The sequence below is a fragment of the Rousettus aegyptiacus genome, unplaced genomic scaffold (genome assembly GCF_014176215.1).
Source record: "Rousettus aegyptiacus isolate mRouAeg1 unplaced genomic scaffold, mRouAeg1.p scaffold_m13_p_16, whole genome shotgun sequence".
Lineage (NCBI taxonomy): Eukaryota > Metazoa > Chordata > Mammalia > Chiroptera > Pteropodidae > Rousettus > Rousettus aegyptiacus.
Window position 1 is genome coordinate 13,896,884 of NW_023416291.1, and position 23,055 is coordinate 13,919,938.

General features: G+C 33.0%; 1 protein-coding gene across 2 annotated transcripts; it reads left to right on the forward strand.

Annotated features, from left to right (window-relative positions):
• The first annotated feature begins 8 nt into the window (after positions 1–8).
• Positions 9–22,819, forward strand: ABCE1 (ATP binding cassette subfamily E member 1). 2 transcript variants are annotated; one of them, XM_016164029.2, is made up of 18 exons: positions 9–144; positions 3,347–3,480; positions 4,499–4,584; positions 6,702–6,799; positions 7,787–7,904; positions 8,258–8,395; positions 8,525–8,594; positions 8,836–8,932; positions 9,803–9,892; positions 12,419–12,540; positions 15,045–15,266; positions 16,265–16,324; positions 16,419–16,477; positions 17,871–17,981; positions 18,057–18,199; positions 18,326–18,448; positions 19,533–19,644; positions 21,200–22,819. In XM_016164029.2, exons 2-18 carry the CDS (start codon positions 3,378–3,380, stop codon positions 21,245–21,247), a joined length of 1,800 nt encoding a protein of 599 aa, XP_016019515.1. In that variant the 5' UTR covers positions 9–144; positions 3,347–3,377; the 3' UTR covers positions 21,248–22,819. The 2 variants fall into 2 exon arrangements, with proteins under 2 accessions (XP_016019515.1, XP_016019516.1); XM_016164030.2 differs by lacking the exon at positions 7,787–7,904 and having other exon boundaries at positions 20–144.
• Positions 22,820–23,055: the final 236 nt, after the last annotated feature.

Consider the following 23,055-nt stretch of genomic DNA (forward strand, 5'->3'; position numbering starts at 1 on the left):
ACGTCCCTATGGCATGCGCGAGGCGGCGGCTGGGTACCGCCATTTTGGCCGGAGGCCGTAGGAACACGTTGTGCAGCTGAGAAGTGACGGCAAGAACTGACTTGGCCTCTGAGCTCCCCTCCGCAAGGGGATCGTTGTCTCCAGGTAAGTGAATAGCGCAGAGGGCTTTGGCCGTTAGTTGCAGTTTGCCACGATTTAAAGATTGTAGGGACGTTCTCCGAGAATCTTTGGTTAGGCCTCGGGTGACGGCAGCAGCGCGTGGCAGCCGGCTCGGGTGGGATGGGACAGCTGGAACTGCCGGAACGCGGGTGCCGGCGAGGGCTTGGAGGCACGTCGCGCTTCCGCTCCAGCTGACCCTGTTCCCCGCTGCTGTCGCTCGCCACCCCCGCCAGAGGCTACGGGAATGGACCTAGATGCCATCTCAACGATCCAGCCTTCACCGCTTCCACTCTCCCTTTACCCCGCTTCTACCTTAGAGCCAAACCTTCTAGAGAGGAAGGCACTTTCAGAATGTACAGCATCCCTCCTACTACACCCTCCCTTTCCCTGGTACAGTAAAATGGATAAATTTGCACATATGCGTATTTGATTATGGGGAGTCGTGGCCTTTTCCACGGTTTGGTGATTATGGAACGAGTCATGGCATCTTGCCGCCATGAAGTTGAATACTCCTTGTCCACTCTCGGTCTTTACAGAAATGACGGCCAAACGTCGCTCTACTTTTGTCTCAGAGCATCGTGTACTCTACTGTAACTCGTGTAATCCCTCGTAATCTCCCAATTGAACATCTATTTAGCTTTTTTGGCGCGCATTTGTAGCATTTGACACTTTTTCTTTTGGTGACTTTTCCCTTTTCCCCTTTATTATATCTTAAACTCCCTGAGATGTTGAATGTTATCTTTATTCACTATGCCTTTATTTTCCTTTTAGTGATTCAACACTGTAGGCACTACGGTCAAAGCTGATTTCCATAAGCTAAGCCTGTATTTTTCTTGGGTTTTTTTTTTTTTTGTGTGGTTAAATCAATAAGATTGAGAACTTTCAAAACAATGTTTCGTTTTTCTTTTACCCTCTCTTCCCCAGGACTGCTAACTAGGCATTTATGATAGTGGCATTTGTGTTGCAGGCCTCAGTACATTTGTCCCATGTACTGACAATATTCGTTCTATACCAACTGCCTGACAATGATGCTTTGTTAGTGTTAACCAAGGGCTCTTACCTGTATTTGAACTCAAAGGTTTTTTTTTTTTTTTAGTTAAAAATCTTGTTCTCCATATAAAAAAATTTTGGGGGGAAGAACATTAAATATAATGCTGGGGGCAGAGGGAGAAAACAATATTAATTTAGCGTCCCTTCTAAATGTCTTCAGTTTAAGACTTTGAAGTCAGAGTTGTGCACCACTCCCAACTTGGGTGTTTTATAAGACTAATAACCTACAATAATCATAGGTTAGAGGATTTCTCATGATAGTAAGCACCATTCGTTAACAACTGTCTTTTAAATGCTTTCATACAATATAGTAATTTTGGTCTTAAACTACAAATGCTTTTCTTTTATGCTTCACTTTCTTTTTTCCTCCCAATTCCTTGACAGTGAGGGTCATGATTTGCGCACCTCTTTTGAACACAGTTTTTCAGATCTCAAACATCTTCAAGTCCCTCTTTGTTCCCAGGAATCTGTTACCGTGCTTTTCCCCTCTAAGCTTTACTGTGTTGTATCTTTCTCATTGAAAAAGAAAACAGGAACCCCTTCTTCCCCAATTCTTAAAACTAATATAGAAATTTAGTTAATGGTGTTTCCACAGTTAATTAACAGTTCTAGAAAGACTCTTTTTCTTAAATGCATTAAATCACTGTTTGTGTCGGCTTATTCACCATCTCTGGTATATTTTTATTTTTCTATAAAACTTGTTTCTTACAGTCACTTGTTTTTTTACAATAGTTTGAAATATTATGTAAAACATTTTAGTAGTTTGGCATAAATAAGATTTAATTAACGCAATTTTATGATAAGAATGGGAGGGAATGATCTGATGGTCAAGTCAGTAAATGACAAAAGCACTTGGTACTTTGAGAGGCAAAAGTTGACTTTTTTAGTGAGGAGAGAGAGAATAACAGTCTGGGGGCAACAAGACCTCTTGTTCCCCTCCAAGCCTAATGATATTGGGTTTTGTGGGAAATTATTGAGAGGTCTACAAAGGGAAGCAGTCTGTCAGGGAAAAAAAGGATTGAGAATCACAGTCATTGATAGAAAATGCCAGCAGAATATCTTTGTTAACCGATAGTCTTTTGGCTTTAGGTTCTTTCATTAAATATTGGGGGGGGGGGGAACTGGAGTATAAAGGTACTTTTTGGAATTATTCAATCACCATTCTTAGAAAGTTAATGTCTGTCTCTAAGCCCAATAGTGTAAAAGATTTTTTAAGTTCACTTTGACCTTAGCTGTGTAATTGATGGCACTGTAAATACAGTCTGTGCATTCAGTTACCTGGTCTCCTTTTCATTTCAGTGCTGTTAGCATAAAATTCATCTTGGCCACGTTGCAAATTCCTAGTGAATTGAAATACAGTTTTTACTTTTTCTAGTTGATCAACATGATGGTCAGAACCTTAGTAATCATTTGTCATTTTCATCAGCAGTGTTGTTATAGTTGGATAAGACATGAAGTAAATAAAGCTCAGTTTGAGAGAAGGAGTAAACTTCTTTATCATATGTATTAGTTTTCATGTCAGGTCTTTCTGTTCTATTTGATTCATACTCTGGCATCAGTGTTAATTACTAAGGCCTTACGTCGTTTTTTTTTTTTCATCTGCCAAGTGTGGTTTCCCCCTATCCTCCTTGCTGTTTTTCAGTTTTCTTGGCTGTTAACTACTTTTCTTTGTGCATAAAAGCTTTAGCTTTGGTTTGCCTGGTTTATTTATTTATTTATTTGCCTTTGAGATTGGAGCAAATGTATAGATTCAAGAAAAGGTGAAATCTTTGATGTGAACTATTGTCTATTTTAAAAACTGATACTACATGTCATTGTATTTGTGCAGGTCTTTGTTTTTCAGTGGTATTTTGAAAGTTTCCTCACATGCATATATATCTTCTTGATTCTTTTATCTTCTTTTTTTGTGACTTGAAAATAGTGTTTTTATGAATTTTTTGATTAATGGTATATATGTAAATCTCTGTTTTCCCAGCCTTACTAAATTATGTTATTACTTTTACTAGGTTTTTTTTAATAGTCCCAGAGAATTATATCTGAATATGGTGATAATGTATTTAACTTTTATGCCTATGACTTATTTCTCTTAATCGATTACGTCGACTATGCCATAATTATGTTAATTTTTCTTTAATAGAAGAGCTGGATATTCTTACTTTCTTAGAATTATGGCGGATAAATTAACGAGAATTTCTATTGTCAACCATGACAAATGTAAACCTAAGAAATGTCGGCAGGAGTGCAAAAAGAGTTGCCCTGTGGTTCGAATGGGTAAGCTGATCTGTGCACCATTTAAGGATAAGAGCTTTAAAGAAATAAATGAGCTTCATAATTCTCTAGGCTTTAGCCATTAGTTTATTTGAAATGTAAAAATAAGACCAGATTTTGTTCTAAATTTTCTTTTATTATGACTAAATGATTGTTTCTTTAATTATAAAATAATGTATTAACATCAATATTTTTTAAAGCTTATTGAATATAAAATCAGACCAGAGTTCAAGTTACTGAGATTCTTACTATTCTACAAAATCCTATAATTACTTTAACTCATGGAGAAAGGAAGGCCAGTATGTTTGTGTTTGATAATATTCTCACTTTAAAATGCAGGAATAAAGAGCTTAATAAGAATGACTGTGAGATTTTAGTACATATTCAAGATTAAATAAATTAACAGCAGTTCAGAATTGATTCATTTTTTTGTAGTGTTTAAGGGCTATGTTAAAAGTAGTTGTTACTTTAATTGTACTAGTAAGGTACTAGCTTACTATATCTTGAAAGAAACTTTAGATGTCATCTATTATAGTCTGCCATGCAGTTCAGAAATTCCATTGTTAATATCCTTGATACCAAATTTATTTTGTATAAACATTAGATGACTACATACCTCTTAGAGCTTCACTGATCTAGCTAACAAATTTCATTCTTTTCTCTGATATACATTGCCATTTCCAAGACATATTTTGTGACTTACATATTCAGGTCAGTCAGCTTAAAAATAAAACTCGTTTAGGCTCTGCCACAATTTTACTAGCATATTTTCTTCCCCGATAATAAAATAAACATTTAGAGTCATCTCTTTGTTGCTTGACAGGAGTATTCATGTAAGTAATAAATTCAGAAATCTTTCCCCACAATGCACTGATTTAAGATACTGTATTTTCTGTGTGGCCTTTGTTTTTGAAAATCTGCTTCTATATGGAACTTTAGAATCAAGCTGCCTAAATAAACAATGTTTAGAAAATTAGAATGTCAAAAAAAAATAGCTTAATTCTATCTTTTCCTTTTCTAGGAAAATTATGCATTGAAGTTACACCCCAGAGCAAAATAGCATGGATTTCTGAAACTCTTTGTATTGGTTGTGGTATTTGTATTAAGGTAAGTGATATTTATTTCTCTAATCAAATATGTAACCTAAAAATGAAATCAAAATTATGAGTACATTATAACTGTTTTTAAAGTGGAGAAATATAAAGCAATAAGTAAAGAATATAAATTTAAGACAGTTATATTCTTATATAAATAATCTAATATTGTTGCTTTTTAAATTAAACCACCCAATTTTAAAGTTATCCTTGCCATACTCAATTTTATAAAGCCATTTCCAACCAAAATTATTTCTCATTTTCACCCTTTTATGAGAAGGACATTCTCCAGCATATCTTCACCAGAAGTTTTTGGCAATATGAATACAAAAGAATATGAGTCATATGACAGACATTTTTTCAAATCTGAAATGCACACAGTCAAAATTTTTCAGTTTAACCTAATTTTTTTAAGTGCTGCTTCTGCTGTATTAGACATTCTTCTGTCGTTGGGTTTATTTCAATAGGATAGTTTTTCAATTAGTTTTTGTTGCATTGAATAGTTTGATTAGGGTTTTTGACTTAAGAATGATGAATTTCCAACTTTAGTTTGTAAAAGATATTTAGGAGCCAATGGGTGAAGTTCTTAATTTAGATTTTTTTGTTCTTGTATATGTTGAAAAAGACCTTACCAGAGTATGTATGCCACCCTGTTACTCATTCTAATAAGGCTTATGTGTATTTTACATTGGTTTCTTAATCCTCATCTAAGTATCCAGAAAAATTTTGGTGGCACCTGAAAGCATTTTCCCTTGTTTTGAAAAAATAAGGAAGAAACACTTCTTTCAGCAAATACTTACTAATCTCTTATTATATGCCTGCGGATGCCCTCAGTGCTGGAAATCTGATTTTGAACAATGTATTATTCACTCTATAAAGAAAGAACACTTTTCTTTCTTCACTGCTGTAGAAAAATTAGGTTCCAAAATTTAGGGTATGCAATTCAGTGGCTGAAAAGATACTAATGTGATGAGTCTGTTTGGAAGTAGGGGTAGTATATACCCTTGAACACTAAGATACTTATAATGCACCTCATATATGAACAGTGTGGATATTTTTTCCTTGTAGTTTTAGAGAATTTTAAATTACTTCCAGCCTGTTAGCATTTTATGTATATCGATGGAATAAAGAGAATTCTGTAAATGGATGTAATTCTATTGGCAAAAAAAAAAAAAAAAAAAAAAAAATCTTATATAAAGAATCAATAGTTTTAGTTAGAGGATGGTAATTATTTTTTTAGAAAACGAGTTTTTTTTTTTTACCTGTGTTCCTGTGACTTATAAAATGTGAATTCAACGAAATTTTTATATACAGAGACTTTTTAATTGGTCTCTGAGCTCATGAAATAGTTCTGCTAAACAAATATCTGTTCTGAGATTATGCTCTTTGGAGGTACTTTTTTTAAGTATTCTGTACTGAGAAATTTTTCTAGCCACATTACTACTCTTAAATAACCTTCCTGTTCATGTCATTCTTATTCTTGTCAGTCATTTGTCTAATAGTCAGCTGTTACTTGAATAAGTTTTTCCATGAATAAGCCTTTTTTAATGAGAATTTACTCAGTTGGAATATGAAAGATCTTATTTTCATATGAGATGGTTAAAAATCACAGCAGAAAGACATTAATCCTTGCTCTATGCAGGTGTTAAGCTTGCTGTTGGTGGGACATGAATATGGACCAAAAAATGTACAATCCATGAGCTTAAAGAACTTTACAAGGTAGAAAAGGATGTGTACAAAGAGAGGAGGAAGAAGGAAGAGGGAAGGCTTCTATTGCGGGCCGAATGTGTAGTCATATAGTACTCAATAATCATGTTTTATCTTGCATCTTAGCCTTCTCTTATCTAATAATGTAAAAAACACGCAAAACCTCAAGTTCTGTAAAATTTTCAAAAAGTATAAAACCCATTAAATAACTAGGGTTATGGCAGTCACTAAAGGGAACACAAAGTTAATATTCTCTACCTTCAAGGAACTTATTTTTAAGTAAATAAGAAATAAAACAGTATTTTATATCTTTGTGCAACTCCCACATTTGGGAGATTGGTTATACAAAATTTTTAATCTATCCATTTTAGTCATGTGTGTAATCCTGAAAAGTAACAACAAATTCTTTTCTTTGAATAACAGAAATGCCCCTTTGGCGCCTTATCAATTGTCAATTTACCAAGCAACTTGGAAAAAGAGACAACACATCGATATTGTGCCAATGCCTTCAAACTTCACAGGTACACTTTCAAGTCCTCTTTACTTCAGTCAAGAGTAAAATAAAATACATTTTGGAATTTTCAGAGAAATGCAAAATTGGAAAAAAGTTGTATTATACATTCACTAAAGAGAAATAAAATATTGTAATATGAAGAATCATGTAGTATATGTCAGTGGTTTATTCTTCTAAATTAGAATTACCTGGGGGCTTTTTTAAAACTGGTAATGCCCAGGATTCAGCCCAGTTGAATTTCATCATATCTCTGGATGAAGAGTCTGGACCTCAGTAAGTTGAAAAAGTTCCCAGATGATTCTAATACACAGCTAGGGTTTAGAGTCATTTTTGTTAATAATACACTTATTACCAAAATAACTTTTAAGGAAATTTGTCTTTGATTTAATTTATCTGATTTAATTTATCTTGTGATCTACGGAGAATATTACTCTGAACTTGGACATGCATTGTTAAATCGCAGGAGTACTTTGAAATTTTTAATCTGCTGAACCCTAACATGTTGAACCTGGGAGTGTAGATTGAACTAATAAAAAGGTATTTCTCAACCTGCCAGCTTTAAGGGGCCTACTGCATCAGGGAGAATGAAGTGGAATATTTCTGGTTGATGTGGCACTTCTCTCCTTGTAAGTAAATGGCAGGAAAAAAAAAAAAAAAAGTGTGAGGTTGCACCTGCTATGTAATTTCTTACCAAAGCATTTTTGTTGTAAACTGAGCCTTAAATGTAAAGAAGAATTGTTACTTTAGAATAGACTGAATGAAAATTGAATATATAAAACTTGGAGTAATATTGTCATAGATGCATTTCTAACAATTAACAGTTTAATTTAAAATTGGCTGGATTTTTTTTCTAATAGCCAATAATATCTGGCATATATTTCTTAGCTTAATGGATGTGTGTGGCGTGCAGGTGCATTAAAATACATCATTCTGATATTATGTAGCTTCTTCTACCTAAGTCTGAGTTTTATTATTTTTGTATACTTAATGACAGGTTGCCTATCCCTCGTCCAGGTGAAGTTTTGGGATTAGTTGGAACTAATGGTATTGGAAAGTCAACTGCTTTAAAAATTTTAGCAGGAAAACAAAAGCCAAACCTTGGAAAGTACGATGTATGTATTACTACCTTATAAAGATGAGTATATAGGTCGGTTTTATGAGGCTAAAGGATAGTGTATGTGATTTTTTTTTTCCCCCAAGATTATTCATGGAATTAATGCTGAGAAACTATATACAGAGGAAACTTTATTTTTAAATCTGTTGATGCCGCTTAACTGATTATTCTGAGCTTCTTTAAACTGTTGTGAGTTGATATGTCTTGATTTGAAATATCATCCACCTCAATCTTAAGATTGTTAGAAGCCAGAAGTATTCTATTTGGATATATGATCTATTTTGTATAATGGTCACCCTCTTGCAGTTGTATCGTTAAATTAAATTCAGATCATTATACATGTATTTCTAGGATCCACCTGATTGGCAAGAAATTTTGACTTACTTCCGCGGATCTGAATTGCAAAATTACTTTACCAAGATTCTAGAAGATGACCTAAAAGCTATTATCAAACCTCAGTATGTAGACCAGATTCCCAAGGCTGCAAAGGTCAGTTACTTTTTAGGAGGGACTTATATTTTATAGGTATTGATAAAAGATATATCAAATTCAACTTGTTTTACTTCGTAACTAATATTGAAAGAAATAGTAATAACTGTTTTTGGTATATTATGACAGGGGACAGTGGGTTCTATTTTGGATAGAAAGGATGAAACGAATACGCAAGCCATTGTATGTCAACAGCTGGGTAAGTGTTTTTTTGTGTATGTGTTTTAGTAGGCCTTGAATTTAACTCAGATCGATAGATATCTTTATACGGATTGCTGAAATAAATGGGGAAGTCTCTAGTACTTGTCTTATGTACTTTTTGTTAACATTATCTTCAAATGAAATATTCCAACTCAGAATAACATGCAATATATATTTTGCTTAGAAGAGGTGAAATAAAACGTATAACATTAAACACAATGTTTCTCTGTTCTTTGTAGATTTAACTCATCTAAAAGAACGAAATGTGGAAGATCTTTCAGGAGGAGAATTGCAGAGATTTGCTTGTGCTGTTGTTTGCATACAGAAAGCTGATATGTAGGTTAATTTATACCTTTTATGTATCTCAGACTTATTTTAGAGTTGTTACTGTAATGCTGCTAATAAAGCAGTGATTTCGAGAGAAATTAATAAAAGTAGTATATGATTTTAATTTTGAGGTAAGATTTTAATTTCGAGGTTGAAACAGTTGTACATCTATTGCCCATTCTATTATTTCTGCAGGGGGAAAAACTCATTTATTTAGATAAGTGCTTTATAGTTTATGGGTTCCAGACCTTTTCAATGTAAATTGTTTCTTATTTACTCTCTTTATTCATAAAAGGAATAATTTTTAAGACAAATTATCGTATCTCAAGTAGAACTTGAGGTCTTTTAAGTTACTCTAAATGAGGATGGCATGTGTCATGTGAGAGCGAGAGAAGGGAAAAGGGCAGGTTTCCTTCCTCCCTTCTCTTGCCTCTCTTCTCCCAGATGCTTACTGTTCCCATCTTCTTCCACGTTTGTCCTCTGGCATCTGAAACAACTAGCTCTTCTTCACAAAGTATTCTATAGTTCCATGCACTGCCCTCTTTTCCAAAATCTTTAATGCATGTGACTTTAGTTAATCGAGTAAAGCTCTTGGAATTAGAGTACATCAGAATATTTTTCATGAGAAGTTAACAATTTATAAGTTAGCCTAATCTAGGAGTCTGTCCGCACACTTGATATGCAGTCCTGCTTTACATTTCTTCTACTTCTGAACGGAACATAGAAGTTTTTACCATTATGAGGTGGACTCCTCATGAGGATACAAGGGGAGTTTTGTTGTTGTCGGAAATTATATTACAGTGCTTTAAAATAAAATGCAAGATATGACTATGTCATATTTGTCTTTCAAATTATTATATTTGCTTTTCTTTTTCATAGTTTCATGTTCGATGAACCTTCTAGTTACCTAGATGTCAAGCAGCGTTTAAAGGCTGCTATTACTATACGATCTCTAATAAATCCAGATAGGTAAGTACAGTTTTGGCACATGTCTTTATTATTTTGTTTGGCAAGTTTTTCAGATTTATAAAGATTAAACATTGAGACCATCAGTGTCATTGCATGTGCACGTTTTCCGTTTGGGTTTTTTGAGCTACTACTTGAACTTACCTTCCTCTGTCTAGAACAGAGGTTCTTAATACAAGAGTCATTTGTTACCGTGCTTGTTTGCAGGGCACTAGGAGTGCGTTGAAATGATAAGCAAATTCTGGCATATGTATGAATGGATTTCTGGGAAGCAGATCTTTAGCTTTTACCAGATCCTCAAATAAATGTGTCATTCAAACAAAGAAATAGTAGAGCATTACGTGAGTCACTAGAATAATTCTAGGTGTTCAGGGTCCTACCGAGCACAAGAGATCTTAACACAACACCCTGTATTAATGAGCTGATTTTGTAGTTTGCAGAGTTTTAAATCTGTTATCTCATTTGAGCCTCATAGTAATCTTCTAAGTTAGACTATTCAGGTGGTATTTTCATTTGCAAATGCAGAAGTTTAAGGTCAGAAAAGCTAGCCACTTATTCTAGGTTACAAATTAACTGCATGCAAAGCCATGACTAGAACCCTGGGGTATTTTTCTGTACATTTTCTATGCCTCTCCTTAGCAACTGATTTAATACACAGCTAATCTTAGAAGAAAGCAAGAGAAATCCCAAAGGATCAGAAACCAAAAAGAGAATTATAAATTAAAGAGAAGAGACAAGGACATGGCTTTCTAGAGGGATGTTGCTGGTCTCTCTAATAGATCTTGGGCTTTAACAACCTCTTGTGGGGATGAAGCAAGGCCTTGTATTGGATTATGACACATAAAATGCCAGGAGTCTCAAAGGATTGCTTTCTCAGCAAAAGGGCAAGCACATGAAGATTGTGAGGACGCATATATCTGTCACCAAGCTCACAGGGAGTAGAGGGATGGCTCCCCTTCAAATCTGTTCATGGACCAGCAGCTCACATGGACATGGAATTGAAATTTATATAATCACAGGACAGTAAGAACCTTCTACCCTAAGAAAGTAACATAAAAAGAGGGCCCTAGAATCTTTAGTCTTTGGTACCTTAGCGGAAGCAAATATAAAACCACTCAACCCCAGTCACACAGGATTCCTACAGGTTAAGATTCATGAGCTCAAATCCAGGGTTATAGATGATAGGAGGAAACCATCCACAAACCAGTCAGTAGGCACAATCGACAGCAGGATTAGATCTTCAGGAAATTTCAGGAGATGTATTAAAGAGACTGTAAACAATATTTAAAATAATTAAAAGCATAAACGAAGGATTCAAAAACCCTAAAAGTATCACAGTACAAAAAATAGATAAATGTTCAAAAACCTCATCTAGAAATATAGTCATGACATTGAAAACTTGACAGAGAAACAGGTTAGGGACAGCTGAAAAGAGCATTAGAAACCTGAACAGTTGATCTGAGCAAGTTACTAAAATACAGCAGAGAGAGATTGAGATTGAAATCCATAAAGGACGTTCAGAGACATGAAGGATGGGATGAGGAGACCATTTATGTGTATTTTAACAGATGTCTGAAAAATAAAGCCAAGAAAAGAACAAGGCTGAGAATTTTTCAGAATTGAGAAATTTGACTTCTTAGTTTCAAGAAGCAAATGATCCACATACTTTGACCTATCAGTTATAAAGAAATAATCTTTGTTGGGTCAAGTAGTAGCCATAATTTTCACTTCATACATAGTCCTCGGCAGTATGATAGGTTCTTCGGGGAATGTAAGAGCATGAAATGTAGCCCCCGTGTTCAAAGACTTCACTGTCTGGTAAAGAAAAGATTCCACAAGCAGGTCAGCAGTTCTAAACCCCAGCTCCTTTTTATAAGATAGTTTTATACCCCTTTATTATACTGAAATGAAAGGCATATACCTTCACAGTTAATTTTTTTATTAGTAATAGGAGAACGAAAAGAGTGATTTACATCCAGGTAGCATATGTGTCGGTTAGTATATGTTCAGGCAAATCACTACAGTCCTATATTGTGAAAGGGTAGAAAGCTTAATTATAATAAGGATAATGTGTCAAAACAGATTAGTCTGACAAAGTGAAGGAAATGATCAAGTTAGACTTTGCACAAATGTGTTAGGTATTAAAGTTAAAATAATCTGTCGTGATAGATTGATAAAAAGTTAAGGGATGTATATCTGCATCCTGATTATTTAAATCTCATAATTATTTCTGCTTTGTGAAGCTTCTTTAAAAAGACATTTTTTACAGCAAAGCATTTATTTCATATATCCATAAACTGTTTTATGTTAACTGTTTTTTTTTAATTTAGGAAAACAATGTGAAATATGAAAATTGATAATCTTATTTAATGGCTTTTGTTTAATATGGTCTTTACAACTTAATTTTTTAAAAATATGTCTATTTTCCTGAAATTTACACTAGTAAAAGAGTTATGGAGCAACAATAATTATAGTTTTAATTTTATTATATATGTTATGTTTCATTTAAAAATTCGTATTTACTTTCAGGTATATCATTGTGGTGGAACATGATCTAAGTGTGTTAGACTATCTCTCTGACTTCATCTGCTGTTTATATGGTGTACCAAGTGCTTACGGTGTTGTAACTATGCCTTTTAGTGTAAGAGAAGGTAAATCAAAAAAATTTACAGTGCTCTTCTATTTTAATGTTTAAAAGATGTATTGTTGGTATTAAATAGTTCTATGTCACTCTGTTATTTATCTAAAATTTTGTTCTTATGGAATTTAATCACTTGACAAAATGTATTTATAAGGTTATATACATCAGTTATACAAAACCTATTTCTTTTTAGAGAATTTTCTGTTGGGGAAGGTTTAAATGCTCCATCAGTTTTTTATTTCTTGGCTATATTAAAGTTTTATTTTTTGGCTTCTTAGGCATCATTGTAGTGTTTATCATCTTCAACTTTATCTTTGACAGGCCAGCACCAGTAGTGAAACACTTAAAATTTATTTAATGCTCATCTCATTTTCATGTTTCAAATTTATGTGTATCCTAAGTTCATAGAACTAAGAATGAAAGTCTTAATAAGGTAATTTAGTAACTGTATTCAGATAAGAGAGTTTAGTAAACATAGTTTAGTATGTGACTAAAGTCTAATAAAATAGCGTAGTAAGTATATTTTTATGTATTCCTTCTACTTTCAGGCAAAAGGGACTCTCTGGCCTCTCTTTTCTGTGTCTCTTCCCTCCCTAAGCAAGTTAGACAAAAGTAGAAACTAGCCACTTAAGTGGCTCCTGACACAAATACCAGTGCACTCGCTGTCCATCCAGTAGGCCTTTTTCCTTTCACTTTCTTTCCCATTTCCTTTCACTGCTTTCTTGCTTTTATTTTACTTAATATTTCTCTTTAGCTATGCTTTAAGCTGACAATCTAAAGTACCTAAGAGGACAGTTCATTTCTTGGAAAAAAATACCATGTTCCTTAAGGGATAGTTTTTGAGATACCTAAGAAACTTTTGGGAAAAGAAATTTATATTGCATCATACACTTGGCCTAATAGGCTATCGTAGCTTTTTTAATTTATAATAAGTACATATTTAAGATTTGGGGAAGGAATTGCTGTTACTTATTATCTTCTCGTACATTGAGATAAATAGATACATATTTTAAGGAAAAATTTGTGAGATTGCACAGTTCTGTTTCCAGTAGTCTTAAGAGGTATCAAATAAACTTATTAATTAATGTTTTATTTGCCTCAGCAAGTATTTATTTATTTATATTCCATATAGTAGTAACAGTTGTAGAATCTTGTTAATGGTGTGGGTATCTGGCAGTCTTCATAATACTATTTATAAATGCCACATCTGAAAGCTATGCCATTGGCAAAATGGTTCCTGATGAGGTTTTTAATGTATACCTCTTCTGTTAAAATAATTCAGGTAACAAACCACTTAATCATTCTTCTTTCCTTTAACATACTGAAAGTAAGACAGTCTATGTAAAAGCTCTCTCTGAACTGTAAAGGTGGTTAAGAGCTTGGACTCATTTTTAAATTAACGACAAACATTGCAGTAGGCATGTAAAGGTTAACTTAATGTTTTTTGCTAAAGATCACTTATTTCTCTGAGCCTTCATTTTCTTACCTGATAAATTATGCACTTGGACTAAATGATTCTTTTAAGTTTGGTTTTATTTAATATTTGGTTTTAATTTTTAACCTCACGTATATAGTTTTCAAATAGTTTAAGATTTAAAAAATGCAGCTCTTGGCAGAATAAATATATTCATTTGTCCTGTCAGCAAATATTTATTGAACCACCTATGTTTTAAACTGAGGATACAGGACCCCTGATGTGGCTCTCAGTTTCAGATGAAATGAATAATGTCCTTAGACTTTCTTTCAAGACTTCCAAAACTTCTTTTATATATAGGAAACACTGAACAATATCTTTTCACTGCTTCCTGAATAATGCAGTTTTTCATTTCTGTGTGTCTGCCATTATGGTACTTTAGTATGGAGGGAATCTTGTGAATAATATGTTAATTTACTTTCAGTTATTAAACTCCGTTTAGATAATGGTGTTTATCTTTGTATAGTGAAGCAAAACAAATCAAATGAAGTTCATTATAAATTTTTTAAACCTGCAAAAATAATCGGAGAGAAATGTAGTAAATTGTAACTTTTAGTGCATGATTGGTTACTGTTTATTTGAAATCAAATATGCATAATTTAAATTATTTATTTAAAAAATGATTCCCCAAACTATTTCATGTTATTTTGTCAATCTATCAAAATATCCTATTTTTACTACTTGTCATTTTTAGAGAAAAATTAAAATATTTAGTTTATAAACACAGCAGAAGTTGGCATCATATGCTTTTGCATGAAACTCCATGGAAAAAACTTTACATAAAAATCACATCATAATGAAAGGATGTGCTTCATATTTGTATATACATGGGACCATATATATGTATGAATTATGTAAATTGGCATTAGATACAGTGAAACACCATGTTGTCACTGCATGTTATAAATCCACAAAAATTTAAAATCTGTGCTTAGATTGCTCCCAAGAGAAACTGGGCTTTTATGTAGTAATTTTTTGCTCTGAAAAAAATATAGCCTTTAATTATCTTTACTAAGCTATTGTTAATGACTTTTCAACAGGCATAAACATTTTTTTGGATGGCTACGTTCCAACAGAAAATTTGAGATTCAGAGATGCATCACTTGTTTTTAAAGTGGCTGAGACAGCAAATGAAGAGGAGGTTAAAAAGATGTGTATGTATAAATATCCTGGAATGAAGAAAAAGATGGGAGAGTTTGAGCTAGCAATTGTAGCTGGAGAGTTTACAGATTCTGAAATTATGGTCATGTTGGGAGAAAATGGTAAGTTTTCCTTATTTTGTGATATTTGAAGTCTCTTCTGTTTACCTAGTAACTTAGCTTTAACTACTCCATGGAAAACTTTGACTTAGTTATAGGTCTGGGACCTGGATTGAATCCTACATTTCTCAGTATAGTCATATTTTGTAACATTGTATGATTTGACCTCAGTGTCATCCAATCAAGTTCACATTTCTTATTTTGTTTCATAACCTTCAGTAAAAATACAATTTTTTTAAGCTGTTTTTTCTTTGTATAAATTGAAAGGGCATTTATTCATCTTGGAAACTTACTAGGAAAGATAAATTGGTAATTCAGAAGTAATCTAGTTCAAATGCACTCTTCTATTTGGAGTTTTTATTATTTTAAATTCAAAGTGATCTTTCTTTGTAAATATTAACAGCATTGTTTAATATTAGATTGTCATCATATGTGTAATTATGAGATGAATTTGAGTACCAAATACTTGGCATTGCTTTCATGATTTTAAAATAGATTGAAGTGTATATACTTAGGACTTAGAAAACTGTAAAATAAAAATTTTTTATGAGGACTGCTGCAATGTATCACTCTTTAGTTAATGGAAGAATTTTGAACTGGGTTGCAATTAACTTAAATATTTCATGGAAATGGACTTCATGATGGTATCAATCATAAGATGGTACTATTAGTATCGTAATAAATTGTGCGTATTGATATTTTAACTAAATATGTCTTTTAAAAAATAACCCGTCTTACACCTTATAGGTCTACCGTTTATTTAAATGGTCATGATTAGCTTTAACTAGTTTATATTCCTCTTAATTAGTTTAGAATGATACTTGAGAAGGTGAATCATGAAAGTTTAAGTATTTTTTTTTTATTACCTTCAGAATTCAGTAGTGTCAGTGTAGTTATCTTAAAACTAATTTCTCCATTAAAGTCTAGTAGTACATTTGGAGTAGATTTACTCCAGATGTGAAGCATCTTTCAAGACTGATTGTTGTACGTTATGTTGCCAGGGACTGGTAAAACGACGTTTATCAGAATGCTCGCCGGAAGACTGAAACCCGATGAAGGAGGTACTGTTGTGATACTGAGTCTTTTTATTCCACATTGAAAACTGCCCAGATCTTTAAAGTGTACTGTGTCTTATTTATTTGCATTACTTTGCAGGAGAAGTACCTGTTTTAAATGTCAGTTATAAGCCACAGAAAATCAGTCCCAAATCAACTGTGAGTTTTATTCTGTTATTTGATTGTTAAAGTTTGTGTCCATATGCACACACATTCATACATATCTATAACTTTAATCTTTCACTATATCAAAATTCTTCTCTAAATTAGTTTCTGTATAGTTTTATCAAAAGTGGCTAAAGAATGTATTAAGACTACAGTCTTTGATTCATTTCCACTACTAGGAAAATGCTTTTAAAATGTGATTGGCATCTTCTTCCAAAAAAACCTTTAAAAACCTAATGTGTTTTGTGTTGCAAATGGCGCCATCAAGAGAGTAAAAAGACCACCCACAGGATAGGAGAAAATATGTGCAAATCATGTATCTAATAAGATACTTGTATCCAAAATATATAAAGTGCTCTCGCAGCTCAGATTAAAAATGGGCAAAAGATTGGAATAGACATGTTTTCCTATAAGCAGGAAAAGATATTCACAGCATGATTAGTCTTCAGGGAAATGCAAATTTAAACCACAAGGAGATAACCGCTTCACACCCACTGGGATGACTTAAATCAAGAAGACATTAACAAGTATTGATAAGATGTAGAGATAAGGAACTTCATACATTGCTGCTTGAGAATGTAAAATGATAGAGCCACTTTGAAAAATCTCAAACATTTAAACATACTTACATGTGAACCAGCATTTCCACTCCTAGATATATACCGAAGGGACATGAAGGCTATCTCAACACACAAACTTGCGTACAAATACATTATTTATAATAGCCAAAATGTGAAAAATGGCCCAAATGTCCATCAGCTGATGAATGGACGTTTATATCTATAAAATCTAATGTTGTTCAGCCATAAAAAGAAATAAAATACCGATATATGTTACAACATGGATGAACCTTGAAAACATCGAGACTAATTTCCTTTGGTTTGCGCGGGCGTAATGAACTGAACTGCAGTGTCTGCACTCAGTACCTCCACACTCACTCCGTCGGGCCTATTTGAAATGGCTTAGCTTACAGTAAAAATTTTGTCATTGATACTTTCTGATAAGCTTACCTTTTAAGTTCTCAGATTCAGCCCTCCTGAAAAAACAAGCAATAAACATCTTAAGATTAACCTCTATCATGCATTTTGTGTTACCTTACTGATTATGTAAGATTACTTGATACCTAAATTGACTTTTAGAATTATTCCTATTCAAATGATTTCTCCCCTGAAACATTCATTTACTACTTTCATACTTTAAAATTATTGTTTTATTTGTTGGACATGATGGATTTTTAATTTAAAAACCTTAAAACATGTGATAGATGATGGATAAACATAAAAATACCTGTTGGTGGCAAGGCAATGTGCTTTTGCTCTGGAACAATTTGTAATGAGAGTAGTTCTGTACTGAAATAAAACGTCAATACTTTTTCCATTAAAAACAGGGAAGTGTTCGACAGTTACTACATGAAAAGATAAGAGATGCTTACACACATCCACAATTTGTGACTGATGTAATGAAGCCTCTACAAATTGAAAACATCATCGATCAAGAGGTACTCTAATTTTTTTATTTTATTATTTTAAACTGGATGTCTCTACATGGTTTGCCAAACTTCTTCTCCAAATAGGTGCAGACATTATCTGGTGGTGAGCTGCAGCGGGTGGCTTTAGCTCTTTGTTTGGGCAAACCTGCTGATGTCTATTTAATTGATGAACCATCTGCGTATTTGGATTCTGAGCAAAGATTGATGGCAGCTCGAGTTGTCAAACGGTAACGTCCTACTCGTAAGAGTATTACTTTTAGATTATGTGTACAGACATGCAACGTGCTTAATATAGCATTCGAATATTTGATGATATAAAACTATAAAAGATTTCTTTCAAAATTTTGTTTTAGTTTCATACTCCATGCTAAGAAGACAGCCTTTGTTGTGGAACATGACTTCATCATGGCCACCTATCTGGCAGATCGGGTCATTGTCTTTGATGGTGTTCCATCTAAGAACACAGTTGCAAACAGGTAAGACTGCTTTCTAAAATATGCAGTACTAAGTTTTAACAATTAGAAAATTATTATTTAAATTTTTTCAATAAGCTTATAAACATGACTCATACCATTTAAATTTTTAAGAAAGAAAGAGCCAGAAACTTTAGTAATGACTGACTCCCAGAATATTCATATCAAATACTAGATGAGACAAGGTAGAATAGTAGTTTTCAGACTAATATATTATAATTAATAAAAATATTAAAAAGTAATAATTTCTTATATTTCTGGTACTAAACTCATATGTTAGTGATTGGAATTACTGGTATTCAACCATTTTTAACCTATAAAAACATCAGTTTCATGTGATTGCAGCATAATGTTTTCTGGTATTAGAGATTAAGGAATAAAGTTGCTATTTGAATAATTCACCCAAGAAATAAAAGTACTGAGCTTCTTTCCAGAATTCCTTTTTTTTTCCACTTTAAATTTGTATATTATTTATTGAAAATTACATATTTCTTTGAGAGTTAGGGAAATTTCTTAGATGATGTGAAGTTTATTTATTCAAATAATGGTGCTCCCCCTCTGTATTTACAAAGTGCTTAAAATGTTTCACGTGTAGAATGTGATTTGGCATGATTGAAGAACTTTGGATGATGATGAATAAAGCATAGGAATTTTAAAAGGAGTTCTTATTACCGAAAACCATGATGTTGTTCAAATTCCCTCCAGTGCTGAATTTCTAACATTCATATTATCTTTTCTGTTCAACTCTCTTCTCCCCTAAAAATGTCAGATTTGAAATTCTATATTCTCCTAATTAATGGTCTTTTGTTTTGCTAAAGTAGTACTTTTTCTTAAATGTTTCTTTTTCCATATCAGAAACAGGTTAAACTGTGTTTGTTTTTACATAAGAATATTATAGCCAAAATATATAGTCCAAGCAGACATTTCTAAACATAAAGTTTATAATATGATGTGATTATTCTGTAATCCAGAAGACTGATGATTGGGGAATTAGAGGGAACAGTGATTCTTGATATTTTCTATCCCAAAAAGTAGTCAAATTTAGAGGGTACAATTTAATCACAGTTGAACTTATTTTTTTCCCTAGTCCTCAAACGCTTTTGGCTGGCATGAATAAATTTTTGTCTCAGCTTGAAATTACATTCAGAAGAGATCCAAACAACTATAGACCAAGAATAAACAAACTCAATTCAATTAAGGTATGTAGAAAAACTATCTTAAATCATGGATAACGTTTCAGTGTAAATAATTGAAAGGCTTGTTTCTCATTGGAAAGCTATTACGTTATTAATTCTGAGACTCGTGTTTTTTGCATTTAACTATCTAATGGCATACTTGTCTTACAGGCAGCAATTATGACGTAGCTACCATTGCTGACTTATACCCCTTGTACCCACTGTTGTACGACCTGCATTGTTTAATTGCCATTTAAAATCCCTTCAGATTATACTAATTTACTATTAAAACAGGTTTTTATGAATATCTTAATTTCTCATGTATTGTTTTATGTATACACAAGAGCAACATGATTAAAATGTGTATTTTAAGAGTCTAAATAAGCTCCTTCAAGTGAGCATAAAATTCTAAACAATGGAAAAACATTTTGTCAGTTTAATTGACAGTGCTTTTCTTTGTGATACATAAAATAATTGTGCACTCTACACTTGATATAGTCCATGAAATATGGTTTGTTTTTAGAAGGCAGTCATCTCTTGGTCACTCAAAAAAAAGAAAAAGTGAATAAACTCTAGAAAAACTATTTCTGTGTTTTTAGTATCCCCTGCAGCGCCTACTTAAAATGCTGCTTACATTTCATGGTCCTCTAGCCATCATCCGTATGGAAGCTTTGCAAGTATGTTACACATGCCTGTGGCAGTTATAGATTGTTTTCTTATTTGTACTCTAGCTTTCCTACCAAACCGTGAGCTCTCGGAAGGTAAAGACAAGGCCATCGTACACATGTATTCCTAAGCACCGAACATGATTTCTGTATGCCTTTAGTTTTCACTATATATTTTGTTTATAAATGATTTGCTATTCTCTGGCCAGGATAATAACAAATTCTGACTTAAAAGTGAAAAGTGTTTTTTTTTTTTTTTTTTTTTTTTTTCAGTTTAAAAAGCATATAAAGCAGAAAAGAGGAACTAAATTCTAGAACACATATTATGCACAGCATAATTTTCCTAAATTTTTTTTCTGGAGCATTATGAATACTTCATATTGTCATTCTCTTTTGTGGAAACTCACGGTTCAGTCTCCAGATACACCTGTTCAGCATTTCTCTGTGCCCAGTCATCCTAGACAGTCATACTTTAATCTTAGTAAGGGAACAGCTAGCCAAGTACGGGGATGAATCATTACTGGCCAGTCGATAAACAGTACTGAGAAAAATTTGTACATATTTTGTTTAATAGGCAGTTCTCAAACTGACAGTATGGACTTTTTGGACCAGGAGCTTACAGTTAAAATAAAATGGAATTTAATAGTTTTTCTGGAAACAGTATTTTATTTATGTTAGGCAGTTTATATAAAGGGGCTTTGCCTGAGGTGAACCAAGGGAAGTATTCTGGTAATAGGGCTGGGTAGCAGAGGGAACATCTTGCCTGTAAGTAGTGAACCTAGGAATGTCTAGAAGCAGACAGTGCATCTAGAGGAGGCTGTACACTATAAACATCACTAAGTAGTACTGTAAGTGAAAGACTCCCCCTCCATGCAGGAGAATGGTGTTGACCTTTGTGCGTCTCTATTTTTCAGGATGTAGAGCAGAAGAAGAGTGGAAACTACTTTTTCTTGGATGATTAGACTGAATCTGAGAATACTGATGAACCATTTATTAAAAGAAGCATTTGAGATTTGTCATATAAAACTTTAATCAGGTTTTATGCCCCACATACTCCAGAGCCTGAAGTATAATACACTTAATGTAACATCAAAAGCCAGTTGTGTTGTAAATTATAACCTGAACACAGAAAATGCCACTTTTCTGTTCTCGATAAGGCCCTTTTTGTGCATAACATTCTAAAATTGAGACATTTTAAGCTATACTAATTACCTCCAAATTTCATGGAGAATGGGAAATTTTTCAATAGGTGTATTATATTCATGTACCAAATGCGGACCAGTGTTGCCCCCTTTTAAAAATCTTGGAAAAGGTTTCTGTACTTACATGGTTTGCCAAGTATGCCAGTATAATGAAACTGCCCTTAGTTTAAAAGCCGGTCAAAGACTCCACTGATGAAATTTGATAAATAAACATCAGGATTGTATGTTATCTGTTTTCAGTCTTTGCACTATATTATCAGTGTGTTTAGACCTTCAGAGGGAGATTATCTACTACAAAACAACACTGTTTTGTTTACAATGTTTTTGGTGCTTTTGAATCTTATCAAAAATCATTTTAATATCCCTCCCACCCCCACCAAGGGAAAAAACCTAACTTTATTCTGAATTACTCAGTTTTAGCATTTCAAAAGATTCTATATTCTGTAATTCTCAACGTCCTGTCATTCTTTAAACATACATTTATATAATCACTGATTAAGATTTAGAGAAAAGCATTTTCCCTTAAAAGTACAGACTCAAAATCTTTAGAGTTGGTGCCTAAGCACCTGTGTATTTTTAAATTCCACGATTTCTGATGGGTCAGGACTATGAGCCACTTATCTGAAGGCAACATTACTGCAAACAAGTTTCCAGGTAGCAGTACAAACGGTACCAAATATATTCATTTCTGTTTGGATATAGAGGACATTATCTAAATCTATTTGACTTTTGTGTGTGTTTTGGATAGTGCGTAGCAAGAGTTCTAAAAACTTACCTGTCTCTTGAGTTCCTCAGTTTGAACAATGGGATACCTGTGGTATGAAACCACTTTCAGTTATACTTCTGACTAATGAATTAACTGGAACTAACATGCTCCAAGTGAGCAGAAAAGTTTACTTAATAAATTAATGGGACAAGCAAAATACGAAAAATTAGAAATTATTGAACAGACTTTTAGAGCTCCTTGAAACAATAGAAGCTTTGATTAATATGCAAACAGTGGATAAAAAGTATGGTTTAACTGTGCTCCATTAGGCCTTTAAAATTTTAATGTAATCCATAAATGTTTGTCGTGAAAGATTCAAATACACAGAAATATATGAAGTAAAGGTTGTGATCTCCCTTCACATGACTCCCTAAGGTTACCCGTGTTTGCATTTAATATATAGCCTTTCGTGCTTTTCTTCCTGTGCACTTACCTAAGTGTGAATATGTAAAAGGTTTGTTTTGTACATAAATGGAATTATACTGAAATTAGTGCCTATTTTTAAGGATAGGTTAAATTTGTGAATGATTATTTCAAATATATTGAATAAAATAAGCCAAACACTATTTTTATTTACTGATTTTGTATTCCGTCCTAAAGAAAATACTTGTGATATGTTAAGAGTACAGTGCTACTTATTGCTGATGGCAGGATGTGTATTAATTGTAATTTTTATATACATGAATTTTTAAAATATGGATTTAGATGTTTCTTAAAATTTTAAATAGCAATAGAAAAGGTCTTACAGTTACTAACATAAGGAAAAGTTTTTTATAAAATCAATTTTATCAATTCATACACA

Bases quoted from the DNA above. Each gene is read 5' to 3' on its own strand.
- ABCE1 (XM_016164029.2), top strand. From the start codon at position 3,378: ATGGCGGATAAATTAACGAGAATTTCTATTGTCAACCATGACAAATGT. The intron at 8,396-8,524 runs GTCAGTTACTTT...ATATTATGACAG, and splicing joins AGATTCCCAAGGCTGCAAAG to GGGACAGTGGGTTCTATTTT. The intron at 15,267-16,264 runs GTAAGTTTTCCT...TTATGTTGCCAG, and splicing joins GGTCATGTTGGGAGAAAATG to GGACTGGTAAAACGACGTTT.